The 25,845-nt window shown below is 39.5% G+C and overlaps 1 protein-coding gene and 1 non-coding gene across 2 annotated transcripts in view; both read right to left on the bottom strand.

Annotated features, from left to right (window-relative positions):
* Nucleotides 1-435: 435 nt before the first annotated feature.
* LOC124717121 (serine/threonine-protein phosphatase 6 regulatory ankyrin repeat subunit A-like) overlaps nucleotides 436-25,845 on the bottom strand; it is a 121,294-nt gene continuing 95,884 nt past the window's right edge. The window contains exons 4-5 of the mRNA XM_047243853.1: nucleotides 22,100-22,684; nucleotides 436-2,074 (exon numbers count right to left, since the gene is read on the bottom strand). Coding sequence (XP_047099809.1) covers nucleotides 1,492-2,074; nucleotides 22,100-22,684 — 1,168 coding nt within the window. The 3' untranslated portion in view covers nucleotides 436-1,491. The remainder of the gene's footprint in view (nucleotides 2,075-22,099; nucleotides 22,685-25,845) is intronic.
* Nucleotides 24,878-24,950, bottom strand: Trnat-agu. The gene has a single exon. It is a non-coding gene; the product is annotated as a tRNA-Thr (tRNA).

Here is a 25,845-nt window from a genome sequence, read left to right as displayed (position 1 = left end):
ATCTGGACTAATTTGCTGACCTTAATTACATAGTAATGTTCAGTTGGTTTGGATCCCAAACAGTTATGCACCTGCCATTAATTACCTTGTTCTGTGTCATACCCTCTCTTCTACTGGAACAAAGAGTTGTGAAGTTTGTGCAAATCTGAAAGTTCTATGTAGTCCTCCTATTATTTTTTAAAGGTTAAGACTGAAGACTCAATGTGATGAAACTGGACAGCATAATATCAATTCACAGTTGTAGTAACAGCATTCATGTTTGCCATTAGCATTAATGTCTGCTCAGGAAGATATTTTAATCTGTTAAGGCAAGCTGTGAGACAATGGACTTCCACTGACACACACAGCTTGTCTGTAAATTTGTGGTACTCTTCATTTGTGTATAGTGCCAATTGCAATCAATGACTGTCCTTCAGTTCTTGCATGATCTGTAGCTTCAAATGAAAAAGTTGAGGTGAACAGGGATAATTTATGGTGAATATTCCCTTGCACATAATTTAATGGCAACTACCTGTTTGTAAACTGAACTCTACGAGCTCTGATTCAATTGCGCACACATCACATTTGGTAGCTCCCATCCTAAAGACAGACTTCAGGGTACAGGTATTTCTGCAAATCATACCAACAACAAATTATGTCTATTGGTTAATCTAATCGCAATGATCATTTTGGGAATTACTCCATTACTGTATATGTATATTAATATAGAAACAGCCACTTTAAAAAAGGCCATGGCTTCTACTCTTACAACACTTAGCTGTTACTTTTTTTTTTTTTTATTTCTGAGTCCAAATATTTTGTGAAAGTGTATAAAGAATGACTATAGTTGGAGACACAAAAGATGGTGGTTGAGTTCAGGCTTGTTCTGTGCATCTATGTCACGTATTCCCCAACAGCCAATGAGTATTCAGTAGTGTTCTCAGCACTCTGTTGTGAATGTCTTAGCCACTGCATTGAACATGATCATAGTGCATTGGTTATAAAATTTTTACTCCATTTGTTGCAAGTTGTCAAGGCTGATTGCAGTGGTAAGCAACAAATTTTGCATAAGCATGTGAGGGACATAATTTGCAGTACACACACTTTTTTCAAGTGCAGAGCAAGTGTATGCACTTACCGCAAACATTGCTTGGAGCAGGCAACAATGCGCTCCCCGTCCTTGTCTCGAGCTGTGCAAATCACCATCTTTTGTCGATCTAACTATAATAAGAAAATCGTACCAATTGCAATTTTCAGTTGCCTATGTGGTGAACTCACAAGCTGTTGAGGTTAAGAAAAGGGCCAGATGTTTCTGAAGCAAAGTTAAGTTTCCAACCATTACTTTCTTATAGCATAATCTACTGTCTGTACAATTGTGATAGCAGGTTTGGGATATCCTGTACAACCAGCCCTCATTCCTATTGCTACTTGCACATGGCTTCTGTGACAAAAGTGAAGAGCGTATATGTAAGTTTCATTTTACGCATGTCCTTCCTTGTAAGGAGGTGAGGTTCACTTCAGTAAGGCTAGCAAGTGTTCTCTTTTATACCGGTCAGCAACATCTCTGGGTGCCTCCCTTTCATTGTTCCTAATATTTTTGTCTGCACCGGCATTCAGCAGAGCCCGTACCGCAGATATGTCGAACCACTGTGCCGCCAAGTGTAGTGGTGTGCACCCGTACACGTCGGCAGCATTCACATCACTAGAAGCTTTCGCTAGGATTCCAACAATTTCTGAGTTTCCCTGTGCAGCTGCGTGCAGAGGCGTTTGCAGCCACCTGTCCCTCACATCCACACACGCACCATACTGCAGTAGATACTCTGTGGTATTCTTGAGTCCTCTGGCAGCTGCACAGTGAAGGGCAGTCCTCCCACTTTCATCCTTTGCCCCCAGATCTGCCCCAGCTTTTAGCAGGTAGCCCAGAAAGGTCAAATAGTACATGGGAATTGCTGCGGCAATATGAAGGGCAGTCCTCCCCCTCACATCCCGTGTCCCCACGTCCGCCCCAGCGTTTAGCAGCTCCTGCACTTCTGTAGAATCCACAGTTTCGGCCACCTTGAGCAGCTTGCAGTCCATCTCCTCCTGAGAGGTACTCCTGCAACAGAGAATGAAAACCTGCCTCTATACAGTAAATACTTGCACACACTATGTAAAGTTCACAAAAAAAATGCATAGTCTTGTAGCTGCTCATATCTAAATAAATTGGCAAGATGTGAGTATGACAACTGCACTGAGGGTTGTGTACAAATTTAATTATGTACCTAGACAGTTTATCCATTCTGAGAATCAAGGACACTGATGGTTTTAGCCTGTTATTGACATTGATACTTGCGAGATATCGGTCCCAGGGATTCTGAGAATGTTTTAATTTCAAGTTTGCAGTTGGATGACAAATTACAAGAGAGATATTATTTTGGGTAAATAATTACAAATTAACAAATTCGGATTTTTCCCTTACTTGTACTATGAAACCTTGCTTCTTGCCAAATTTCACTGTAGTAGGTCAACAGATAATACCCTATAGGTACGGGTGAGTTTCCGAGTTTCAAAATATGGGACACAAAATGGTCATACTTTTTCACTGAATTGACTTTGAAGTTTAAATTTTTACCCTGCCATGGGACCATAGACCTCAGTATGTGACAAATTTGAACTTGGCATGCCAAGCTGTTCTAGAGAAAAAGGACAAACAGACATTTAAGCAGCCAGACGGATAAAAATGACAAAAAAATATTTTTTTATGTTATATAATAAAAAATCAATGATTTTCGGATGTTTTCCTTAACTCGAACTGTGAAACCTTGCTTCTTGCCACATTTCATGATTTTACATCAAAAAGACCTACCCTGTTGATTTTGATGAGTGAGTTTCCAAGTATCAAAATACGTGACATAAATAGCCGTATCCGTTAATTTCACTGCCTTAGAATTTTAAAATTTTTTACACCACCAAGGGACCATAGATTTTAATATGTGACATTAATTTGAACTTAATACAAGTACTCATTCTTTAGAAATGGGTTCTTAACAATTAAGAGAGACAGGAAACAAAGCAATCCTGTAAGAGTTCTGTTTTTGCAGATTTCGGCATGGAACCCTAAAAAATCAAGCTCCTCTCTTGATTTGACAGTTAAAAACAATACACAAGTCACTGCATGGTTGGAGAGAGAGGTGGAGGCTACACCTTTATGTGTAAAAAACTACAAAAGAAAGCCTCTGAAATTTAGGCCCAGCAAGGATAACTGGGTATGGTACAAGCAACAGCTTATATTTAACACTGTGATCGTGAAATGGAGGGAAAAGGGAGGTGGGGGAGGGGGGGGGGGGGGGAGGCACATGCAAGAAGCCACTTGCCTTTATGAATTGTGAATTTTGGTTTACTTGTCTCATAATGTACATAATCTAAATCATTTGATTCAGGTACAGGAGACACGTCAAACTGTGGTAAAATTTCACCATAAACAAAGAACAGCTGATGTTAACAGACAACATAATAATAATAGTAATAATAATAAACAGACAACATAATTAATAATAATAATAATAATAATAATAATTATTATTATTATTATTATTACTATTATTATTATTACTATACAATTTTGTTATACATACATACAATAAAATCTAACACTTAATTACCCCTTGCTCAAATGATCATTTCATCCTCTATAAATTATTCTTTTGAATAGCAGCATTTTTTCCTCAGAATCTGCTGCAGCCTCATTTTTAAAATTCTGGCTACATATTAAAGACATTTTTGCCCATTAACTTGTTATATATTGTCATACCCATATACTGTGGAGTCAATGCATATAATTTCAACAGGTGTGTGGGCAGCATAAAATTATTTTTATTTCTTGTGTTATTTGTATGGTTAAAATGATTCTCCTCAAATAATTACTTTCTGCTGTGTAGGAAACTTATGATTTCATGAATGTATATGGAGGGAACAGTTAGGATTTGTAGTTTCTGAAATAATGGTAGACAAGAATCTATTTGGTGTGCAGTACACACATGTCGGACCATTTTATTTTGTAGTTTCAGTTTTCGAGATACACTACCTGAACTTCCCCAGGAAATTATCCCATATCTAGTCCCCCATTAGGATCTACGGGCGGGGACTACTCGAGAGGATGTCGTTATCAGGAATAAGAAAACTGGCGTTCTATGGATCGGAGCGTGGAATGTCAGATCCCTTAATTGGGCAGGTAGGTTAGAAAATTTAAAAAGGGAAATGGATGGGTTAAGGTTAGATATAGTGGGAATTAGTGAAGTTCGGTGGCAGGAGGAACAAGACTTCTGGTCAGGTGACTACAGGGTTATAAACACAAAATCAAATAGGGGTAATGCAGGAGTAGGTTTAATAATGAATAGGAAAATAGGAATGCGGGTAAGCTACTACAAACAGCATAGTGAACACATTATTGTGGCCAAGATAGATACGAAGCCCACGCCTACCACAGTAGTACAAGTTTATATGCCAACAAGCTCTGCAGATGACGAAGAAATTGAAGAAATGTATGATGAAATAAAAGAAATTATTCAGATAGTGAAGAGAGATGAAAATTTAATACTCATGGGTAACTGGAATTCGTCAGTAGGAAAAGGGAGAGAAGGAAAGATAGTAGGTGAGTATGGATTTGGGGTAAGAAACAAAAGAGGAAGCCGCCTGGTAGAATTTCGCACAGAGCACAACCTAATCATAGCTAACTCTTGGTTCAAGAATCATAAAAGAAGGGTTGTATACATGGAAGAATCCTGGAGATACTAGAAGGTATCAGATAGATTATATAATGGTAAGACAGAGATTTAAGAACCAGATTTTAAGTTGTAAGACATTTCCAGGGGCAGATGTGGACTCTGACCACAATCTATTGGTTATGACCTGTAGATTAAAACTGAAGAAACTGCAAAAAGGTGGGAATTTGAGGAGATGGGACCTGGATAAACTGACTAAATCAGAGGTTGAACAAAGTTTCATGGAGATCATAAGGGAACAATTGACAAGAATGGGGGAAAGAAATACAGTAGAAGAAGAATGGGTAGCTTTGAGGGATGAAGTGGTGAAGGCAGCAGAGAATCAAGTGGGTAAAAAGACGAGGGCTAGTAGAAATTCGTAGGTAACAGAAGAAATATTGAAATTAATTGATGAAAGGAGAAAATATAAAAATGCAGTAAATGAAGTAGGCAGAAAGGAATACAAACGTCTCAAAAATGAGATCAACAGGAAGGCAAAATGGCTAAGCAGGGATGGCTAGAGGACAAATGTAAGGATGTAGAGGCTTATCTCACTAGGGGTAAGATAGATACTGCCTACAGGAAAATTAAAGAGATCTTTGGAGAAAAGAGAACCACCTGCATGAATATCAAGAGCTCAGATGGAAACCCAGTTCTAAGCAAAGAAGGGAAAGCAGGAAGGTGGAAGGAGTATATAGAGGGTCTACACAAGGGCGATGTTCTTGAGGACAATATTATGGAAATGGAAGAGGATGTCGATGAAGATGAAATGGGAGATACGATACTGCGTGGAGAGTTTGACAGAGCACTGAAAGACCTGAGTCTTAACAAAGCTCTGGGAGTAGACAACATTGCATTAGAACTACTGACAGCCTTGGGAGAGCCAGTCCTGACAAAAAACTACCATCTGGTGAGCAAGACGTATGAAACAGGCGGAATACCCTCAGACTTCAAGAAGAATATAATAATTCCAATCCCAAAGAAAGCAGGTGTTGACAGATGTGAAAATTACCGAACTATCAGTTTAATAAATCACAGCTGCAAAATACTAACATGAATTCTTTACAGACGAATGGAAAAACTAGTAGAAGCCGACCTTGGGGAAGATCAGTTTGGATTCCGTAGAAATATTGGAACACGTGAGGCAATACTGACCCTACGACTTATCTTAGAAGCTAGATTAAGGAAAGGCAAACCTATGTTCCTGGCATTTGTAGACTTAGAGAAAACTTTCAACAATGTTGACTGGAATACTCTCTTTCAAATTCTGAAGGTGGCAGGGGTAAAATACAGGGAGCGAAAAGCTATTTACAATTTGTATAGAAACCAGATGGCAGTTATAAGAGTCGAGGGACATCAAAGGGAAGCAGTGGTTGGGAAGGGAGTGAGACAGGGTTGTAGCCTCTCCCCAATGTTTTTCAATCTGTATATTGAACAAGCAGTAAAGGAAACAAAAGAAAAATTCGGAGTAGGTATTAAAATCCATGGAAAAGAAATAAAAACTTTAAGGTGCGCCGATGACATTGTAATTCTGTCAGCGACAGCAAAGGACTTAGAAGAGCAGTTGAACGGAATGGAGAATGTCTTGAAAGGAGGATATAAGATGAACATCAACAAAAGCAAAATGAGGATAATGGAATGTAGTCGAATTAAGTCGGGTGATGCTGAGGGAATTAGATTAGGAAATGAGACGCTTAAAGTAGTAAAGGAGTTTTGCTATTTGGGGAGCAAAATAACTGATGATGGTCGACGTAGAGAGGATATAAAATGTAGACTGGCAATGGCAAGGAAAGCATTTCTGAAGAAGAGAAATTTGTTAAGATCGAGTATATATTTAAGTGTCAGGAAGTCGTTTCTGAAAGTATTTGTATGGAGTGTAGCCATGTATGGAAGCGAAACATGGGTGATAAATAGTTTGGACAAGTAGAGAATAGAAGCTTTCGAAATGTGGTGCTACAGAAGAATGCTGAAGATTGGATGTGTAGATCACATAACTAATGAGGAGGTATTGAATAGGATTGGGGAGAAGAGGAGTTTGTGGCACAACTTGACTAGAAGAAGGGATCGGTTGGGAGGACATGTTCTGAGGCATCAAGGGATCACCAGTTTAGTATTGGAGGGCAGCGTGGAGGGTAAAAATTGTAGAGGGAGACCAAGAGATGAATACACTAAGCATATTCAGAAGGATGTAGGTTGCAGTAGGTACTGGGAGATGAAGAAGCTTACACAGAATAGAGTAGCATGGAGAGCTGCATCAAACCAGGCTCAGGACTGAAGACCACAACAACAACATCTAATGACAGATTCAAAGTAACTATGGTAAGCTATTTTTGAGTATTCAAGTCAGTGGAATTTGCTAGTATTTGCATTGCAAAAGCAAAACTGCTTAGTGTCCTGGTGGAAAGGGGGGTCACTGTGGTGTCAATGACTGCTGATTGTTGAGGATCTAAATTTCAAGATATGTTTTCCTTCAAGGATGGTTTATCAATGGTAGGGCTCATCAGAGTTTTCTATAGATTTGTGAAGCTCATGCAAGACTATGGGTGGAAAAGAAATCACGTTTTGGTCATCACATTTCAGGATACACATGTCATTAAAGGTTTGGTAATTCTAAAGGAATAATATTAGGGTTTAATGCTCCTTTCAGAACAAAGTCATCAGAGAGAGCAAAAATTTTGATTGGGCTAAAATATGGCTTCTTATATCCACAGGGGAGGGGGAGGCGGGGGGTGGGTGGGTGGGTGGGGGGGGGGGGCTGATGGTGGGCGCGCGAGTATGCACGTGCCTGTGTGTGTGTGTGTGAGAGAGAGAGAGAGAGAGAGAGAGAGAGAGAGAGAGAGAGAAGATAAAAACAGGAGGAAATAAAAGAGTGAAAAGTTGAAATTTAACATGATTTCCCAATGCTACAAGTGTATACACATTTTTTCTCATTTGTATTAATTTCTGCGCTTTTAATGGTTTGAAAACGATTAGTGATACATTATGACTGTAGAGAGCAAGTCTATTGAAATGAAAAGTGTGTGGTGTGCAGATGGCAGGAGAGGACGTAAGAAAATATACAATTTTTCTTGATAATGGAGCTGACTGTTTTTATTATATCTTGATGAGGAGTTTTGCAGAATTATATTGCCATGGAAAGAATTATTGAAGCAGTGTCAGGTGTACATAGAATGGATGCAGATGCATTTCTTTCAGTTTTCTGGGTATGCTTTTGCAAGGCTTCTTTCTTGAAGTGGACACAATTTTAACATTACAGTATTTTTATTACACACTCCAATAAGCCCCACTAACCTGGGACAATGTTGACTCTTACGATGATTATCTTTTAATTTTTTTATGAACAGCCACAAGATGGCACTACTAAGATGAGACATTACAATTATTTTAAAATCTGTCAATTATTTTATAAACAACGGTAGCTCAGACAAAGTGTGTACAGCAATTTTCATTACCTCAGGAACCTGTTCAATTCTTCCAAAACATTGTTTTTAAGATACCAACATTAGTGTGGAAAAACTGTTTACAGAACTGGTTACAATGTGTACAAATGTGTATAAATTTCAAAGGTGAATATTTTGAGAAACCGTCTAACAATTGGCACCAAAATTTTTCAATAATTGTTTTTGTCAAACTTAATTCCAACTCTCTCACATCCCTGCTAACTGAACATCATACTGATCCCATAGACCTTAATGATATTTCAGTGTAAAACACAGATAAAACTCTTTGACACAGCCAGAACACAGTCTGCTATCTTTAAACACTTTGCTGCCTCAGTGCAGCACTGATACATGAACCTGAAATTTATAGCAGGTACTAAAAATAATTTTGCACAATCCACTTGATTTAGTTAAGAAAATCATCCCACACACAGATAGGTGAGCATTTTGGTAGACACTGAACCTGCATTCCAAAAGCACTGATCATGTGATACCCAATGTGCACCTGCTATAGATGACAAAACACAGAGAGGGAATCAGAGCATCACACTGACATCTAATAGAGAAAGTTTATTCTTAGGAGGCCAGGCTGGCTGACCTGAGAGCTTCTGGTGGGCTGAATACCACATGTGCCACATGGATGGGGAGTTTGCAGACAGAAGTAAAGTTTTATTTTCCCTAAGGAGGTGTGACAAGATTTGTACTGTTCATGTCCTACATTATTTTCATTTATTCATCATGTTTCCATTTCTCATAATGAAGAACCTTCAGGAATGTGGATGTTGAAGAAATTGCATTTGCAGTGGGCAATAACACCGAGAAAGGGCAAAGAGTTTTCTTTTGCTAATTTAAATGATTAATGGAAAATCTCATATAAGATGTGAAACAAATACTAACAAAGAGATAGAGGGGCTGGCCAGTACTTACCTCAGCTCAGTACAGCCGATAGATACACATAAAACAGAACTGAAAATTTACATTCCTAGCTTTCGGAACTTTGTTCCTTCATCAGGGAGGAGAGAGGGGAAAAAAAGGGAAGAAGGGAAAGTGGATTCAGTTACTCACAACCCAGGTTATGAAGCAACAGGGAAAGGTAAACAGGGAGGGTAGCAAGGATGGAGGCATGGTTGTCAGAGGGAAGCCAAAGATATCTTTGGCTTCCCTCTGACAACCATGCCTCCATCCTTGCTACCCTCCCTGTTTACCTTTCCCTGTTGCTTCATAACCTTTCTCTTTTGCTAATTTTGTAGTTAACAGGATGTTCCCATTAAATACAGCTGAGGTGTATCTAAGGAGATGTCTTTGAACTTTCCCACGAACTGATTTGCAACTGCTGGACTTAATGGGCTTCCTGCCACAACACCATCTGTTGATCATAATACTGACTGTTATAGAAAAAAATAGGTTGATGTGTGCCTAAGTAACTTGACTACAGCACTTTGAAAGTAGTCTTTGGTAGGCACATTTGTTAACAGTGCCACCACATTAGAGCTGACCATAATGTCCCCCTTTGAAGCTATTTGGTTTGTGCGTAAGTTTGTAACATTTTTCTATAAATTTAATAAACACAACAGATACACAGTCATCAAAAACACATTCACTGTCACTATTTACAATGGTTTGCCAATGCTGGGGTAACTTTTTGATTTTGCGATTATTGAAATCGTGTGGTTTTGAGACAAATAACACATTGAACCTTGTTTGGAGTGCATTTTCATCTGAAAGGGAAGTTCCTTAAAGGCTGTTTGATAGAGAGAGAAAAAGATGAAAGTATGACAGTGAAAGCTCAGGCGAAGTGGCTGCGAAATGACTTCCTAACCCAGCTCCTGTATAGTGTCTTGTCAGACTAGCAGAATGCGTGTGGGTACTGTTGTGGAGTAGCATCACTTCATGCAGTCTTCCTGGTTGTCATTCTTGGATTGTGCCGGCAAGACATCTGAGTTACTGGCAGTAAATATGTTAGCATAAAGATGCTAGTAATGGATGGGAATGGTTGGCACTGTTCACAAACCAACTGATGACGGGCAAACAGATGCCCATATGGTTACCCACTGTTTTTCTTATTTTGGCTGAGAGCATGCAGAACCCATGCACCAAATTTTTGAATCTCCCCCACTACGTGCAGATGTTGCACGATGGTGGAATGATCACAGTTCATCACATTTTCCAGTTCTCATGTATACTGACATGTATGACTGTGAATTAATGTGTTTAGAATGATCTTCATCAAACCCTGAAGATTCCTGAATGTGGAGAGCCAATAATGTCAAAAATGATCCTCCTTAAAATGAGAGAACCAGTTTCTTGCCAGCCTCTGTCCAATAGTATTATCTCCACACACGTCACAAATGTTTCTGACTGGCTCCGCTGCTATCATCCCTCTACTGAACTTCAGCAGAAGAATATGTCGGGAATGTTCCAATTTCTCCTATTGGCATTCCATTTTCTAGAGTCCACAGCTCCATTCACTGTCTCCAAATGACAAAATGGTAATATGCAAACTCAAACAGCAACAATGTACTGCAAAGAAAAAATGACAATTGATAAATAAAGCCTAGCAACCAGAATAACCAAATGCAAAACAAAAACGATGTGAACCTATGCACCAATCTCTTATAAAAATGGTTAATTTGGCTGATTAAATATGATTTCATTTGCATTGAAATTAGTGGTATGGAGGAAGCCTCATACCACTATGCCCTTTTACCATAGGCAGATCTTTGATCTGCTAACAGAGTGTTTTTGGCTTTTGCAGATTTTCATTAACTTTGCCTGATTCGTGATAAGTTTCTTTTTCTCTGATGCAACGTCTCTGTAACCATAATAAACTATCTACATTTTCGCACTGCACTGTCTGAGCTTTTTCTGGGGAAGTAGTGAAAACAGACAAAATTTTAAAAATAGGGGAAACCGAAAGAGGAAGTCATTGGAGGAGACAATCTACTGTATTTGGCAGAGAAAGTAATGCAGGAGCTGGCAGTAAAAGTTGATTAGTACAGTTTAGTGAAAAACAAACACACACAAAACATGAAAGCATCGCATAGGAGCAAAGTAAGTGGACTTGAGAAAGAAAATTGCTGTCAAATTTGCAATCTGCTAAAATCATGCCCTTAAATGAGGTCCATTCTGTCCAATATTTTTCCCATCACACCTCGAATAGCTTTTTGTCTCTCTCGTAATCTCCACAATATCCTTGTCAGACCCTACACTCCTGCACCAATTTCCCTACCCTACACCTCCTATCCCTGTGACCAACCCCCCTGTAAGCCTTGCTCTATGCACCCTTCTACCACCACCATATCAGCCCTGTAACTAGCAAAACATATGCTATTAAAGGAAGAGAGAGATGTGGAACGACATGTCATGTACCAGCTGTTATGTAAACACTGTTTGGCCTTTTACAATGGCATGACTACTGCCAAGTTATCAGTTAGGGTAAATGGGTATAGCTAGAGGGTGTATACTGGCAACACCCAATATCCTGTTGCAGAGCACACACTACAATATAACACTCAGACTTGGTGCATGTTTCACCACACGTGCCATTTGAATTATTCCCCCAGACACTAGTTTCTCAGAACTCTGCAGTTGGGAAGTGGCGCTACAAATCCTTGGTTCTTGCCACTCAACTGACCTTAATTTACGTTAATTTCTCCAGCCTCTCCATTTCTCCTCGGTAACTATTCCTTTCTTCACTCCCTTTTCATTTTCTACATCTTTTATTTTCTGACCAAATTCAAACAAAAAACTAGATGATAATCATCAAGAATTGAAGGCAGATAATCAAAAATTGAAGGCAGAGAGAGATTCAAACATGAAATGCATGACATGTTGGAAAAACATGTAACAGATATTCATAATGACTTGCAAGAGTTATTCACAGATTTGAAAAATGGGCTTATAGGATCGACAAATACTGAACAAGACAGTAAACACCGTTCTGAAGAGAAAATATCTTAGATGGCTGAAGTTCAGTCCCAATTAATAGTACCATAACAAGAAGTTCATCATGTTACTGAATCAAGTACAATCATTCATGATGTAATTGTTATTATGCAAAAATCGTGATTAAAGTAATTCAGACACAAGCCAACTTCTGATGTAAGTGGCATGTTCAGAAAGTAACTGTATTGAAAAAGATACAAGATATTATAGATGCACTTGACTATTTCTCCACATAATTGAAATCCCATTCAATGCATGTGGTGAGCCTTGACAAGCTTCTTTGTGCCCTCCTCAAAGAACTTTCCTGCTAAATGCCCCTGCCCCCCCCCCCCCCCCCCACCCACTTCAGGACCTCTTTCTGCACCTAGAATCAGTTGAAAATTTAATTCCACTAGTTTGCACCCTCAGGGAGGTGGAAAAATGATAATCCGAAGATGTCACGTCACATGTCAGGAGAATATGGGTGCGTGGGGGGCAGCATGCATGCGTGCCTTCAGGTAGGTGAAAAGATGATAATTTGAAGCTGCCAAGTCAGAGGAATATGGGAGTGATTCAAAAAATCCTGAACAAATTAGTCCAAGGGCACATTGGTGGTTAAGGGTGTGAGAGGATGGGCACTGTCATGCATGAAATATACTCTTCTTGCCAGCATTCCCCTCCTTTGGTTTTAATGCTCCTTTTGAGTTTTTTAGGGTCACACAGTATTGTTGCACACTGGTGGTTTCCTGGAAGAAGCAATTTGACCAGAATGGTGCCTTTTTGGTCCCAAAATCCTGAGATCATGATTTTTGCCCAAAATTGTGGCTTTGGATTTTTTACAGGTGGGGAATTGGTGTGACTCAGCTGTGACAGCTGTCTTTTTGTCTCAGATGTGTAATGAGCCACTTGTGTTTCATCTGCTGTCACAATAGAGCTCAAAAAATTCTCACCTTCCAATTAAGTCGCTCAAGAAATTTGTGGGCACTTCTGATCCAATTTTTCCCATGCTGTTGTGTCAGCTGTTTTGGGATACATCTTGTGCAGTTTCCAGTATCCCAGCATTCCTGTGATTTCTCATATAAGAGAGTTCTCGAGAGTTGTGGAAACACTGCAAAAATTTCATCCACTGTCAATTGGAAATCTTCACAGACAATGTCATTAATTTTAAGCAATAACTAATCAATCAAAACTGAAGGTCTTTCACTCCTCTGTTCATCATGAACATTTGTCCTGCCTGCACTAAGTTCCCTTCACCAATTTAAAACAGCTGTTCTCTTCATAACACCTTTTTTGTAAACCGTTCTGATTTATTAAAAAATTTTGTAGTAAGAAATGGATGAGCTCGCACTTGTGGGGGTTTCTTACCGACAACGTTTACACAACTGGACACTACAAAATGGTTTTACATACTACCATGTTCCATGCTCTAGTCAGGGGATCCCCCTCTACCATACAGTGTTGCCAGCCCTCAGAAAACAATAAAACCATGGTGCATTACTGTCACAGTACACTTACTTCCTGAATATGCCTCATAGAATGACATTCTTCTGATCTTGAAATTAATATTAAGGAGCTGAGTCAACTGGACAAGGTCAAACATAACTGCAATGGTGACAAAGATTGAAGTTTGATCCACAAGGATATTGACTTGTTAATGTAAGAAAGCTACAATGAATACTGCTACACCAACGTAATGATCGATAATTTCACTATCGATGAAGAAGTTAAAATTTCATAATTAAAACTTCCGGGCTAAGAGGCCGTGGTCCAATAGTAGAAATACTCTCCTACTATTGGACCACGGCCTCTTAGCCCGGAAGTTTTAATTACTGAAGACGCCGGCCGTGAAAGCCTACACGCTATGATTAAAATTTCATGTTCATAGATTGGTAACGAGTCAGATAAGATTCGCAGTTGTGCACAACACATGTATATTTGTGACTACTTCTTGAGTGAGCACAGTACAGAAAAATGTAAGACATCTCCAGAACTTGAAACAATGTTCCCAGCTGAATATTTATCAAAGGATTGGGATGGGGATTGGAACTTCACAACAGTTTTGGAGAAGAAATTAAAGTGGAACACTGGATCTCAAAATAGTCTGAGAAGAAGACTGTATGCTAATGTTTGAAAGAAGAAGACAAAAGGTGACTGGACAGTGAAGTGGAAGAAACTTCATGGTTACTGTCAAGTGATTAACAGCTTCTGATGGCTTGCAAAACTTCAATTTGTATAGAAATTCATTGTCTGTCTCATCTATCATAACTGAGTGTGTAGTGGGCTGTTGGAGAATCCTACCAGTGGTAGAATATAATAGTCTCCCAATGATAGTGTGTAATAAAATTATGTTTTTGTACTGCACCAAGCTACTTTGCATGTGCTGAGTCTTTACATGTATGGCTGCACGGGAAATGTGAGTATTGTTTCTACATGATATTGCTGTCTGTTTTATTTAAGAGGTGCTGATGTATGTCACTCATTCACTACTACATCATAAAGGGCAAACAACTCACTCAAAGAAAAAATGCAATGTCAGCTCACATGGCAACATGAGTTGGCATGCTTCCTGCTATCTGGCACTGCCAATGATGGCTCCACAGAAAGTGCTGGTCCATCTACCACATGCTGCACAGTGGTCAGTGTATGTGTAAACACATCAATATGACATATGTTGTGGGACTTCAGTTGCATTTAACAGAATAAGTGCTGGTTAGGTTCTTACAAAGTGGAGTACTCATGAGGGAACTGAATGATTAAAATCAAATAGTGCTACATAAAGTGTGTTCACACCTGGGTTTCAAAAAATTCTGAGGTATTTATGAACAAACTTACATTTGCTTACAAGCTGTGATGAAAAAGTAACAGGAATTTAACTTTGTGGGCTTCATACATCCAATTTTTAATTTTTTATACCATGTATACATGTTTCTGATGTATATTTGGTTTATTATTGACAGGTGAAAAGGTTATATCTGTTTTTGAGAGTGATCAATTTTTACTTTCAAAAACGGGATGTTGAAGACAAATTTTGTGTAACACAGGAGCAATTACCAGCTAGCTAGCATGCTGCAGTTAGGTCCTCTATAGGTCCCATGGTACGCATTTCAAATCAATGCTCCACATAGTTCTTTGAACAAAATAAATTTATATTACTGTATAGGTGCAGGTCATTAAAATTACACAACTATAAGGAATAAAAAATGATGAATTTTTACCTATTGTGTGTATATAGCATAGCAAGAAGAACACATTACTTCTGGTGATGATTTGGGGTGTACAGGGCGCGAATTTTAGTACTATGAAATCATTTAATACACATCACAGAAACATTCTGTTTGGTGAAGAAGTAAAGAAAATTATTCTGGTGAATTGCCAAATCATCTTCAGAGAGGTTGCTGAAGATTTTGGTATGTCCTTTGGCTCATGTACAGCTATTTTTGCAGGTGGTTTTGGCATGAAATGTTTAGTAGCAAAGTCTGTTCCAAAATTGTTGAATTTTGTCACTTAGACATCACTCAGGAATTGCTGAATGAAAGTAACAACAATCCAAAACTTGTAAAGAAAGTCCAGTCATCCCAATGGGAACTGCCTGAAGAGACAAGACCAAAAAAATATTCGAAGAGTTCGATCATGTGAAGATCCTTCTCACCGTTTTCTTCATTTACAATGGATAGATCCTGCCTTCTGCTCGTACAGTCAAAAAGGAATACTTCCTGGATGTTATGCTCCATTTGCGTGAAGCAATCCAAAGAAAATGACCAGAATTGCTGCAAAACCATTTGTGGAAACTGCATAACAATAATGCTCCTATTCACACTTCAATGCTTGTTCATATTTTTTTGGCAAAAAACAAACCCATTATGTTGCCTCAGCCAGCATATTCCACGGACATGGCCTACTGTGACTTCTTTCTATGAGCAAGGCTGAAGAGAACCATGATAGGTAATCGTTTCCCCACCACTGATGAGAAAAAAACAGAATTGCAGAAGGGGCTGAACACCATAATGAAAAGTGACTTCCAGAAGTCTTCCAAGACTGGAGAAAGCACTGGCACCAGTGTATGATATCTGAGGGGGGATTACTTTAAAGGGCACAAAGTAGATGTTGTTGAATAAATTAAGGTTCTTTAACGAACATAAAAGTTCCCAATACTTTTTGATCACAACTCACTAGTAAACAGCGTGTCACAAAGGTATCTCCGCCCTGCATTCTCTATTCCCTTCTGAGCTTACTAATCTTTAATATATTTTATTTGATGAAGTTTGAAAGATAATGCATCTTGTGTGTACATTTTGAATATTACATAATTAATCTCACTACACAGCTAAGTAATTAATTGATGTTTGCCCATAATGATAATACCTCATTAAATGATGATCCTCTATAAGTATACACTCTTCTAAATATGAAGAATTTGTTTAATGTTAAGGACTAGAAATTGTTGATGTGAGGCTTACTAATTTCTTTGTAAAGAGTCATTTACAGAGTAGGTCAAAAACATAGTTCAATGTACCAGTACAATTAGTCAACAGTTGTTTAATGTCACAAGCATCTTCAATCATTTTGTTCATAACATTATGTAAATAACAATATTTCCTGAGTGTCTAATTATGTGAATGCATTTCATTTTGTGGAGAGAGAATTAAAAATTTTCATATTAATATACGCCTATTGATTAATAGTTACTTTCACACTCATTGGTGCCACTTCTATATGGTAAAAATATTCTGCAAATATTATTATTTTATGTATTTTTGTAACTTATATTTTTCTTGAACATCACATTTCAAAGATTTTTCACTTATATTGTTCTGTAATTGTCTTTGAAGCTCTTTACTGATGTAACAACATTTGATATGTGTCTATAACTGCATGTGTATTTTAATTTATTGTCTTATAATAGAGGGAAACATTCCACATAGGAAAAATATATCTAAAAACAAAGGTGATGTGACTTACCAAATGAAAGTGCTGGCAGGTCGACAGACACACAAACATACACAAACATACACACAAAATTCAAGCTTTCGCAACAAACTGTTGCCTGATCAGGAAAGAGGGAAGGAGAGGGAAAGACGAAAGGATGTGGGTTTTAAGGGAGAGGGTAAGGAGTCATTCCAATCCCGGGAGCAGAAAGACTTACCTTAGGGGGAAAAAAGGACGGGTATACACTCGCACACACACACATATCCATCCACACATATACAGACACAAGCAGACATATTTAAAGACAAAAAGTTTGGGCAGAGATGTCAGTCGAGGCAGAAGTGCAGAGGCAAAGATGATGTTGAATGACAGGTGAGGTATGAGTGGTAGCAACTTGAAATTAGCAGAGACTGAGGCCTGGTGGATAACGGGAAGAGAGGATATATTGAAGAGCAAGTTCCCATCTCCGGAGTTCGGATAGGTTGGTGTTAGTGGGAACTATCCAGATAACCCAGACAGTGTAACACTGTGCCAAGATATGCTGGCCGTGCACCAAGGCATGTTTAGTCACAGGGTGATCCTCATTACCAACAAACACTGTCTGCCTGTGTCCATTCATGCGAATGGACAGTTTGTTGCTGGTCATTCCCACATAGAATGCGTCACAGTGTAGGCAGGTCAGTTAGTAAATCATGTGGGTGCTTTCACACATGGCTCTGCCTTTGATCGTGTACACCTTCCGGGTTACAGGACTGGAGTAGGTGGTGGTGGGAGGGTGCATGGGACAGGTTTTACACCGGGGGCGGTTACAAGGGTAGGAGCCAGAAGGTAGGGAAGGTGGTTTGGGGATTTCATAGGGATGAACTAAGAAGTTACGAAGGTTAGGTGGACGGCGGAAAGACACTCAGGTGGAGTGGGGAGGATTTCATGAAGGATGGATCTCATTTCAGGGCAGGATTTGAGGAAGTCGTATCCCTGCTGGAGAGCCACATTCAGAATCTGATCCAGTTCCGGAAAGTATCCTGTCACAAGTGGGGCACTTTTGTGGTTCTTCTGTGGGAGGTTCTGGGTTTGAGAGGATGAGGAAGTGGCTCTGGTTATTTGCTTCTGTACCAGGTCGGGAGGGTAGTTGCGGGATGCAAAAGCTGTTGACGGTTGTTGGTGTAATGCTTCAGGGATTCCGGACTGGAGCAGATTCGTTTGCCACGAAGACCTAGGCTGTAGGGAAGGGACCGTTTGATGTGGAATGGGTGGCAGCTGTCGGGAGGTACTGTTGCTTGTTGGTGGGTTTGATGTGGATGGACGTGTGAAGCTGGCCATTGGACAGGTGGAGGTCAACATAAAGGAAAGTGGCATGGGATTTGGAGTAGGACCAGGTGAATCGGATGGAACCAAAGGAGTTGAGGTTGGAGAGGAAATTCTGGAGTTCTTCTTCACTGTGAGTCCAGATCATGAAGATGTCATCAATAAATATGTACCAAACTTTGGGTTGGCAGGCCTGGGTAACCAAGAAGGCTTCCTCTAAGCGACCCATGAATAGGTTGGTGTACCTCCATTACGAAGGTGTACACGATCAAAGGCAGAGCCACGTGTGAAAGCACCCACGTGATCTGCCAACTGACCTGCCTACACTGTGACGCATTCTATGTGGGAATGACCAGCAACAAACTGTCCATTCGCATGAACGGACACAGGCAAACAGTGTTTGTTGGTAATGAGGATCACCCTGTGGCTAAACATGCCTTGGTGCACGGCCAGCACATCTTGGCACAGTGTTACACCGTCCAGGTTATCTGGATACTTCCCACTAACACCAACCTATCCGAACTCCGGAGATGGGAACTTGCTCTTCAATATATCCTCTCTTACCGTTATCCACCAGGCCTCAATCTCTGCTAATTTCAGGTTGCCGCCACTCATACCTCACCTGTCATTCAACAACATCTTTGCCTCTGGACTTCTGCCTCAACTGACATCTCTGCCCAAACTTTTTGTCTTTAAATATGTCTGCTTGTGTCTGTATATGTGTGGATGGATGTGTGTGTTTGTGTGCGCGATTGTATACCCGTCCTTTTTTCCCCCTAAGGTAAGTCTTTCCGCTCCCGGGATTGGAATGACTCCTTACCCTCTCCCTTAAAACCCACATCCTTTCGTCTTTCCCTCTCCTTCCCTCTTTCCTGATGAGGCAACAGTTTGTTGCGAAAGCTTGAATTTTGTGTGTATGTTTGTGTTTGTTTGTGTGTCTGTCGACCTGCCAGCACTTTCATTTGGTAAGTCACATCACCTTTGTTTTTTAATTTATTGTCTGTTAGTCTTACACTATTGTTCCTTTCCTGTCTGCTGGGGCCATTTTTTCATTCATTTCAGAATGAAACTAAGATTCCATACACTTCCAGCAGAAATTTATTTTGTCAAGTCTGAGGGGATGTGTGAGGATCTATATCCTCGCACATCATAATATTTGTTAGGTTTTGACTTTTTTTGTAAGTTTACTGTTTACTATTACCACAGATTGAGTATCATATTAACACAGCTACAGCTGATTGGAACTGTCTCCTGCAGTTAAAATTAATATTTGCCCACTGACAATGGTTGTGAATTCTTATTGTCATTGTTGTTATCGTGTGTGTGCTTGGTGTAATATGTCAGTCATCAGACTATATCGGTCGCTTTCTTAGATGCAGACACATTCAGACGTGTGTTTGGATGATGTCGAAAATATGTTCAGTCTATTTGTACCACATTAGAACTGTATCAAAAGTTTCAGAGTGAAGCAGTTAATTTTGTATTGTGGCATATGGAACATTACTAAAAAGTTTAATATGAACTGGTTTAGAAGGAGTGACAATTTTAGTACTAAACAATTCAATCTGTTATCCACCATTAACTGTTATCAATTGAATCCTTCATAATCCACTTCCTGAAATGCTAGAAAAGGAATATGTACAATTGGATAGTTGGAGGCAGAGAGGAATATGTCAGCAATGTCAATTATATACCTGTTGGAGTGTTAATCAGGGTGAAATGGGGGTTTAAGATGAAACTCTCAATGTGAAACAGAAAGCTAGGGAATATGGGAGCACTGCTCACTTCTGCAAGCTGTCATCTTTAAAGAAGGGAGCAAAATGGAATTTTGAACAGCATCAGTAAACACTCTTTGATCTTTTCCAAGAATCAAAGATTCTATACTCTTAATGGGACATCCATAACTGTTAATTGGGGTGGTCATGGTGAATAAAATCTGCTGCACTTTTAATTTCTAAGTTCCTTTATTAGGACAAAGACTTTTACACTACTCGGCTATCAGGACTCTTATCCCATCTTCAGGTGCTATGTAACTGTATATAACAAAACCATACAAGTAAAGTGGCAACATTAAAAAATCAATTCAGATCTCATGCATCGTGAACAATCTAAGATTCACTTCCAGGATTTTCAGAAATTAAACGAAAATTTTAACATCTTTTCACTTTCCTCTCCAGCTGATGCTGACAGTGTACAAACTGTATCAGAACTTACCTACAGTGTGAAAGACAGCTGTGTGGCAAGTTCCATTACAAAATTAGTCTCACAATTTTATAAGAATCTTTCTCAACATAAATCTCCATGATTTTGCGAGTCTGCAGCAATAGTTATGTTGATGTTCAGGAGTACATACATGTGCAAGCAATTTTTTTCCACAATGAAAAGAACAATATCTACCCCAGAAGCCCAGCACAAGACTTCAGGTAATAACTTGTTTATGAAATAATGCAGATTATAAAGTGGTACCGACACCGGAGCTTTAGTGAAAAGCAAAGTACATAATATGTATTGACATTCTGTGTTTTATGTTTAAATGTATGAATAAAACGGTCATGAAATAGAAGTCAGTGTCAGTTTACACTTTGCCTGAAAACAACAGTCATCATAAGGCTGCATCAACTGAGTGAAATATCACATCTTTACACATGTCTGCTTGTGTCTGTATATGTGCAGATCGATATGTGTGTGTGTCTGCGAGTGTATACCTGTGCCTTTTTCCCCTTAAGGTAAGTCTTTCCACTCCCGGGATTGGAATGACTCCTTACCCTCTCCCTTAAAACCCACATCCTTTCGTCTTTCCCTCTCCTTCCCTCTTTCCTGATGAAGCAGCCATGGGTTGCAAAAGCTTGAAATTTGTGTGTGTGTTTGTGTTTGTTATTGTCTCTATCAACATACCAATGTTTCGTTTGGTAAGTTACAGCATCTTTGTTTTTAGATATATTTAAAATGAAAGAAGACATTCATGCTCCCACCAACAAATTCTTACAAAATGACCATTAGGATACATTAAAAGAGATCAGAAATTTAAATATCTCTCCCCTCCCCCGCCCCCCCCCCCCCGCTCTCTCTCTCTCTCTCTCTCACACACACACACACACACACACACACACACACACACACACACACAGAGAGAGAGAGAGAGAGAGAGAGAAGAATGAAACAAGCAAATAATGAACATTACTGGCTTTGATATGGTGTAAACATGATATTTTACACATAAAAGTACTAGGTCATTACTTGTCTCTTCAGACTGCATTTGTTGATGTCATATCCTTTTGAACTAATATGTAAGAAGTCATAAAATGTAAAAGCAATGATCAATCACGAAGACTTTCAGATTCTCACTGAACAAGGAAGAGACAATTTTGTTCCACATACACTTACAGCTTCAGTGGGAAAGAACAGATTCGTTTAGATCATTCACATGGGCTTTGAAAACAAGTATAAAAAATCATTTTTTCTAAAAGCACATAAAATCAATGCATTACTTCAGTTTACAATTCATGACTACGTACAAAAATGTTCTTTAATTCACTTGTCAGTGTCCACTCACAGAAGTCTTATTTTCATTGAGATAAGGGACACACAACTGTACATAAACAGCTCTGCAGCTGATAAGATAGCTTATGAGTGTCCTTGACTGTACTTGAAGCAGTGTACAAACAGCTTTTGTCATTCCAAAGGGTTTTGGTTTGAGGAACTGCCCTTCCAATATTCTTATAGTGATTTACAAAGAATAGACGTAGATGACATTTCTGAAGGTGACTTTTACAAGAAGTAACAAACCTTGTTTTTGCTGGTGTCGTTGCAATCAGATGGCTGAATTCCACAAATTTTTCAGGGTGGTTGTGCACGGCTTCTTTCCACCCCTCAGTGGCCACCACTTTGGTAAAGTTGGTCCGGAGGAAGCATCCAGCTGCTTCCGTCAGGTGAGGACACGAATGCCGCAATGCGACCGAGGCACTCGTCATCACATTTTCCACTGACAGATCACGCGCCAGCTGTATTTCGCATTGTGCTTTCAAGTCAGACACGCAATATCTATCTGCAGCCACCAGGAGCTGTGGTGTCACACTGCAGTGCTGTGGAATGCTGTCCTTGTACATAAATTGCAGTAGCTGCTGCAACACCTCCGGTTCGACATCTTCGATGAGGATACAACCGCTGCTGGCCTTCTCCGTGTTGTGGGCCAACATTGAGGCAAACACTGGGCTTGTGGCCACCAACACAGACCTGTGTACAGCTAGCTGAATGTCTCTCGCCACTATCGTTACGAGTGCAGCATCCCTGGCGTCCAAGACGGCACCAAAGTCGTAGGCCAGAGCTTTTGGATTCTTATTTGTCTCTGATGCACTGGTTGCACCTGAAACACTAAAACCAGAAGAATTATGCTGTTATGTGTGTTCACAAACTGGAAGTTCTCGTTAAGGAGTATGCGAGGCAGTGTTGCAGAGTGTTACTGGCCTTTTAATACACATGTCAAGGAGAGGGCAGGTGATGCCAATGTCAGTCACCACATCTGGGTTTGACCTCCACCTTTTCAGAATTTTTTTACACATTGTGTGGACTGTGCAGAGGTCACCCAGTATTCGGCGCAGTAGGCAGTCTGTCTGGGTGGGATCGTCATGTACTACTACGGTGGTATCCGCCTGATAATGCAGGGAATGCACTACTAGAACACTGTAAGTGCGTGGCCTATCTGCATAGTCTGCACACTCCTAGAGTGTGTGAGAGAGAATGAGACCACACTCCACAAATGTTGATGGATGTTGCCGAAGCTGACCGAAGCTTCCTCACTACATAACACAAGTGAGTGAGCAATTAGTTACGGCCACACAGATGCCACAAACTTGTCCACAATCACGAGAATGTCACACACTCACGGTCACTTGCATACAGACTGTGAATCTGCAATGTGCACGTGCACGATGAGCTTCACTTATCACCACAGCTGGGGAACATTTATTCGAATGACAAATACAGGTCAAAAATTATTACTCATTATTTAACGTAATTGGACAGATAAAAAATCTACGCACCAAGAGGCGGCAGGAGAACACATATACAAAACTAATGATTTCAACAATTGATTACATTCATTGATATAAATAAAAATATTATGTATTTACACAAATAAAGAACACTATGAATGATAGATACACCTAAAATCCAATGAATTTATTGCACCAATTCTTTGTCATTTATTAAACAAATTTGTTTTCAAAACATTTTTCTTTGACCTGCTGATCAGAAAGTTTATCTGATTTGCAAAGACTTGCCATTGTGATACATGGAAGAATATATGTTCTACACATGTAAAAAGGATATTGGTGTTTTATATCTCTTAAAATCATCTCTACTTCATTATAACAATACAAGAATTTCAAATCACAATTGTCTTCAGCAAATATGGAGAAATCATAAATTCTGCTGTAGTTTCTTGCAAATAATTCATTGCCATTCCACATGAGTTTCAGCTCCAAAATCATTTCAAAATAAAATTTTAGTTTTACAATGTAACCTTGTTTGAAACTCCTGACCCAATTTCTTCGAAATTTCGTTGGCTATTATATGTCTGCAATTAGTTGGAAGTTTTCCTCAGCCATGGACAGCAATGCACAATGCAAGTGCAAGTGTTTTTAAACAATGGGTAAAACATTGTTGCAATAATGGTAGTTGGTGTAGAAAGTTGAAAAAAAGTCTTCCAATAGTCTCTTGACACTTTCTTTATAAAAAGTTACCAGTGTGCAGCAATATTATGAAATATTTTATGTACAGAAACCCAGAGTCTCTTCCGTAGTTTTTCAATTCTAAAGTTGCATGTCACATCAAAAAACAATTCCAATTTCTAAGAGAAAGCTTCCTCAGAGCCAATTCTAAAATACTTTTGAATGGCTTTGGACATTCAGCAGGATTCCTTAAATACCTTAGGAGACTTTTAACGTAAAGTCTGTTGATGTTAGTTGTTCGCAACTCCTGAGTTCTTGTTTGGTTCACTCATTCTGTAGCACTAGAAACAAACAGATCATGTGATTATAACAACAAGATTCCTATATCTGATAATGTTGGCACTCTAAGGAATGTTCACAGACTGAGTGTATTTGTCAGTTACATTCTCATCTTTGACTGTTTATGTAGAATATCTTGAGGAACCAACTGACTGCTGTCTGAAAGGGACACTAGTTCTTAGGTAACCAAACATTATAAGCAAAGGTACAATCCAACTGCATAGAATGTTGTGCATCAAACTTGTTTCTTAATGTTGAAATGTCAATGTTAAGAAACAAGTTTGATGCATAACACTCTATGCAAGTGGATTGTTATCTTTGCTTATAATGTTTGGTTACCTAAGAACTAGTGCCCCTTTCAGATGCTAGTCAGTTGTTTCCTGAAGATGGCCCAATATGCTCAAAACTAGTCTGAAATACGTAAATGTTTTCACACATGTTCGAAAGGACAGATACCATTTCGATCCAGGAGCCATAATGAATTAAGACACAAAGAAATTACACACACAGGCTATGAGTGGAGATTGATTTAAATCAGTGAAGAAAGTTGAAAATTTGTACTGGACTGAGATTCGAACCCAGGCCTCCTGCTTACTAGGCAGATGCTCTGACCACTGAGCCATACAGACACAGTGGTCATCACAACTGTACAGACTGCCCTAGCATGCCTACCATCAAATCCAAGTTCTCAATTTACCCACACACTACAAAATAGTGTGCATATGAACTGAAGCGATCATTGGCCATCTTCACCTTTATTAGCTATATGTGGTTTCTGTTCTTTGGACATGTCTGAGAGAACTGGCACCAATTTGATCCAGCAGCCACTACGACTTGAGACACAAAAGAATTACAGACATTGGCTGCAGGTGGGCATTGATTTGATCAACAGTGAAAGTTGAAAATTTGTGCCACACCAGGATTCAAACCTGAGTCTCCAGTTTACTAGGCAAATGTTCTGACAAATGAGCCATCCGGACACATTGGTCATCAAAACTGCACAGGCTACCCTAGCACGCCTCCTATCAGATCCAAATTCTCAACTTATCCAAACACTACAAATGTAATGTCCCTTGCCCATTATCCTTATTGTCTGTGGCATTTTGCCAATTTCCATCAGGGTTCAAGACTTGTGTGCATCTGCACTGAAGAGATTATTGGCCATCCTTTCCTTAATTGTATACACTATCTGATCAAAAGTATCTGGACACCTGACTGAAAATGACTTACAACTTCGTGGCGCCCTCCATCGGTAATGCTGGATTGCAATATGGTGTTGGTCCACCCTTAGCCTTGATGACAGCTTCCACTCTCACAGGCATACATTCAATCAGGTGCTGCAAGGTTTCTTGGGGAATGGGAGCTCACTGTGCTGCGCTGAGGAGGTATCGATGCATGTCGGTGAGGCCCGTCACGAAGTCGGCATTCCAAAAAATCCTAGAGGTGATCTATAGGATTCAAGTCAAGACTCTGTACAGGCCAGTCCATTACAGGGATATTATTGTTGTGTAACACTGCCACAGG

The sequence above is a fragment of the Schistocerca piceifrons genome, chromosome 9 (assembly GCF_021461385.2).
Source record: "Schistocerca piceifrons isolate TAMUIC-IGC-003096 chromosome 9, iqSchPice1.1, whole genome shotgun sequence".
NCBI lineage: Eukaryota > Metazoa > Arthropoda > Insecta > Orthoptera > Acrididae > Schistocerca > Schistocerca piceifrons.
Note: the sequence above shows the minus strand (reverse complement) of the source record. Positions and strands in the feature narration are given on the sequence as shown.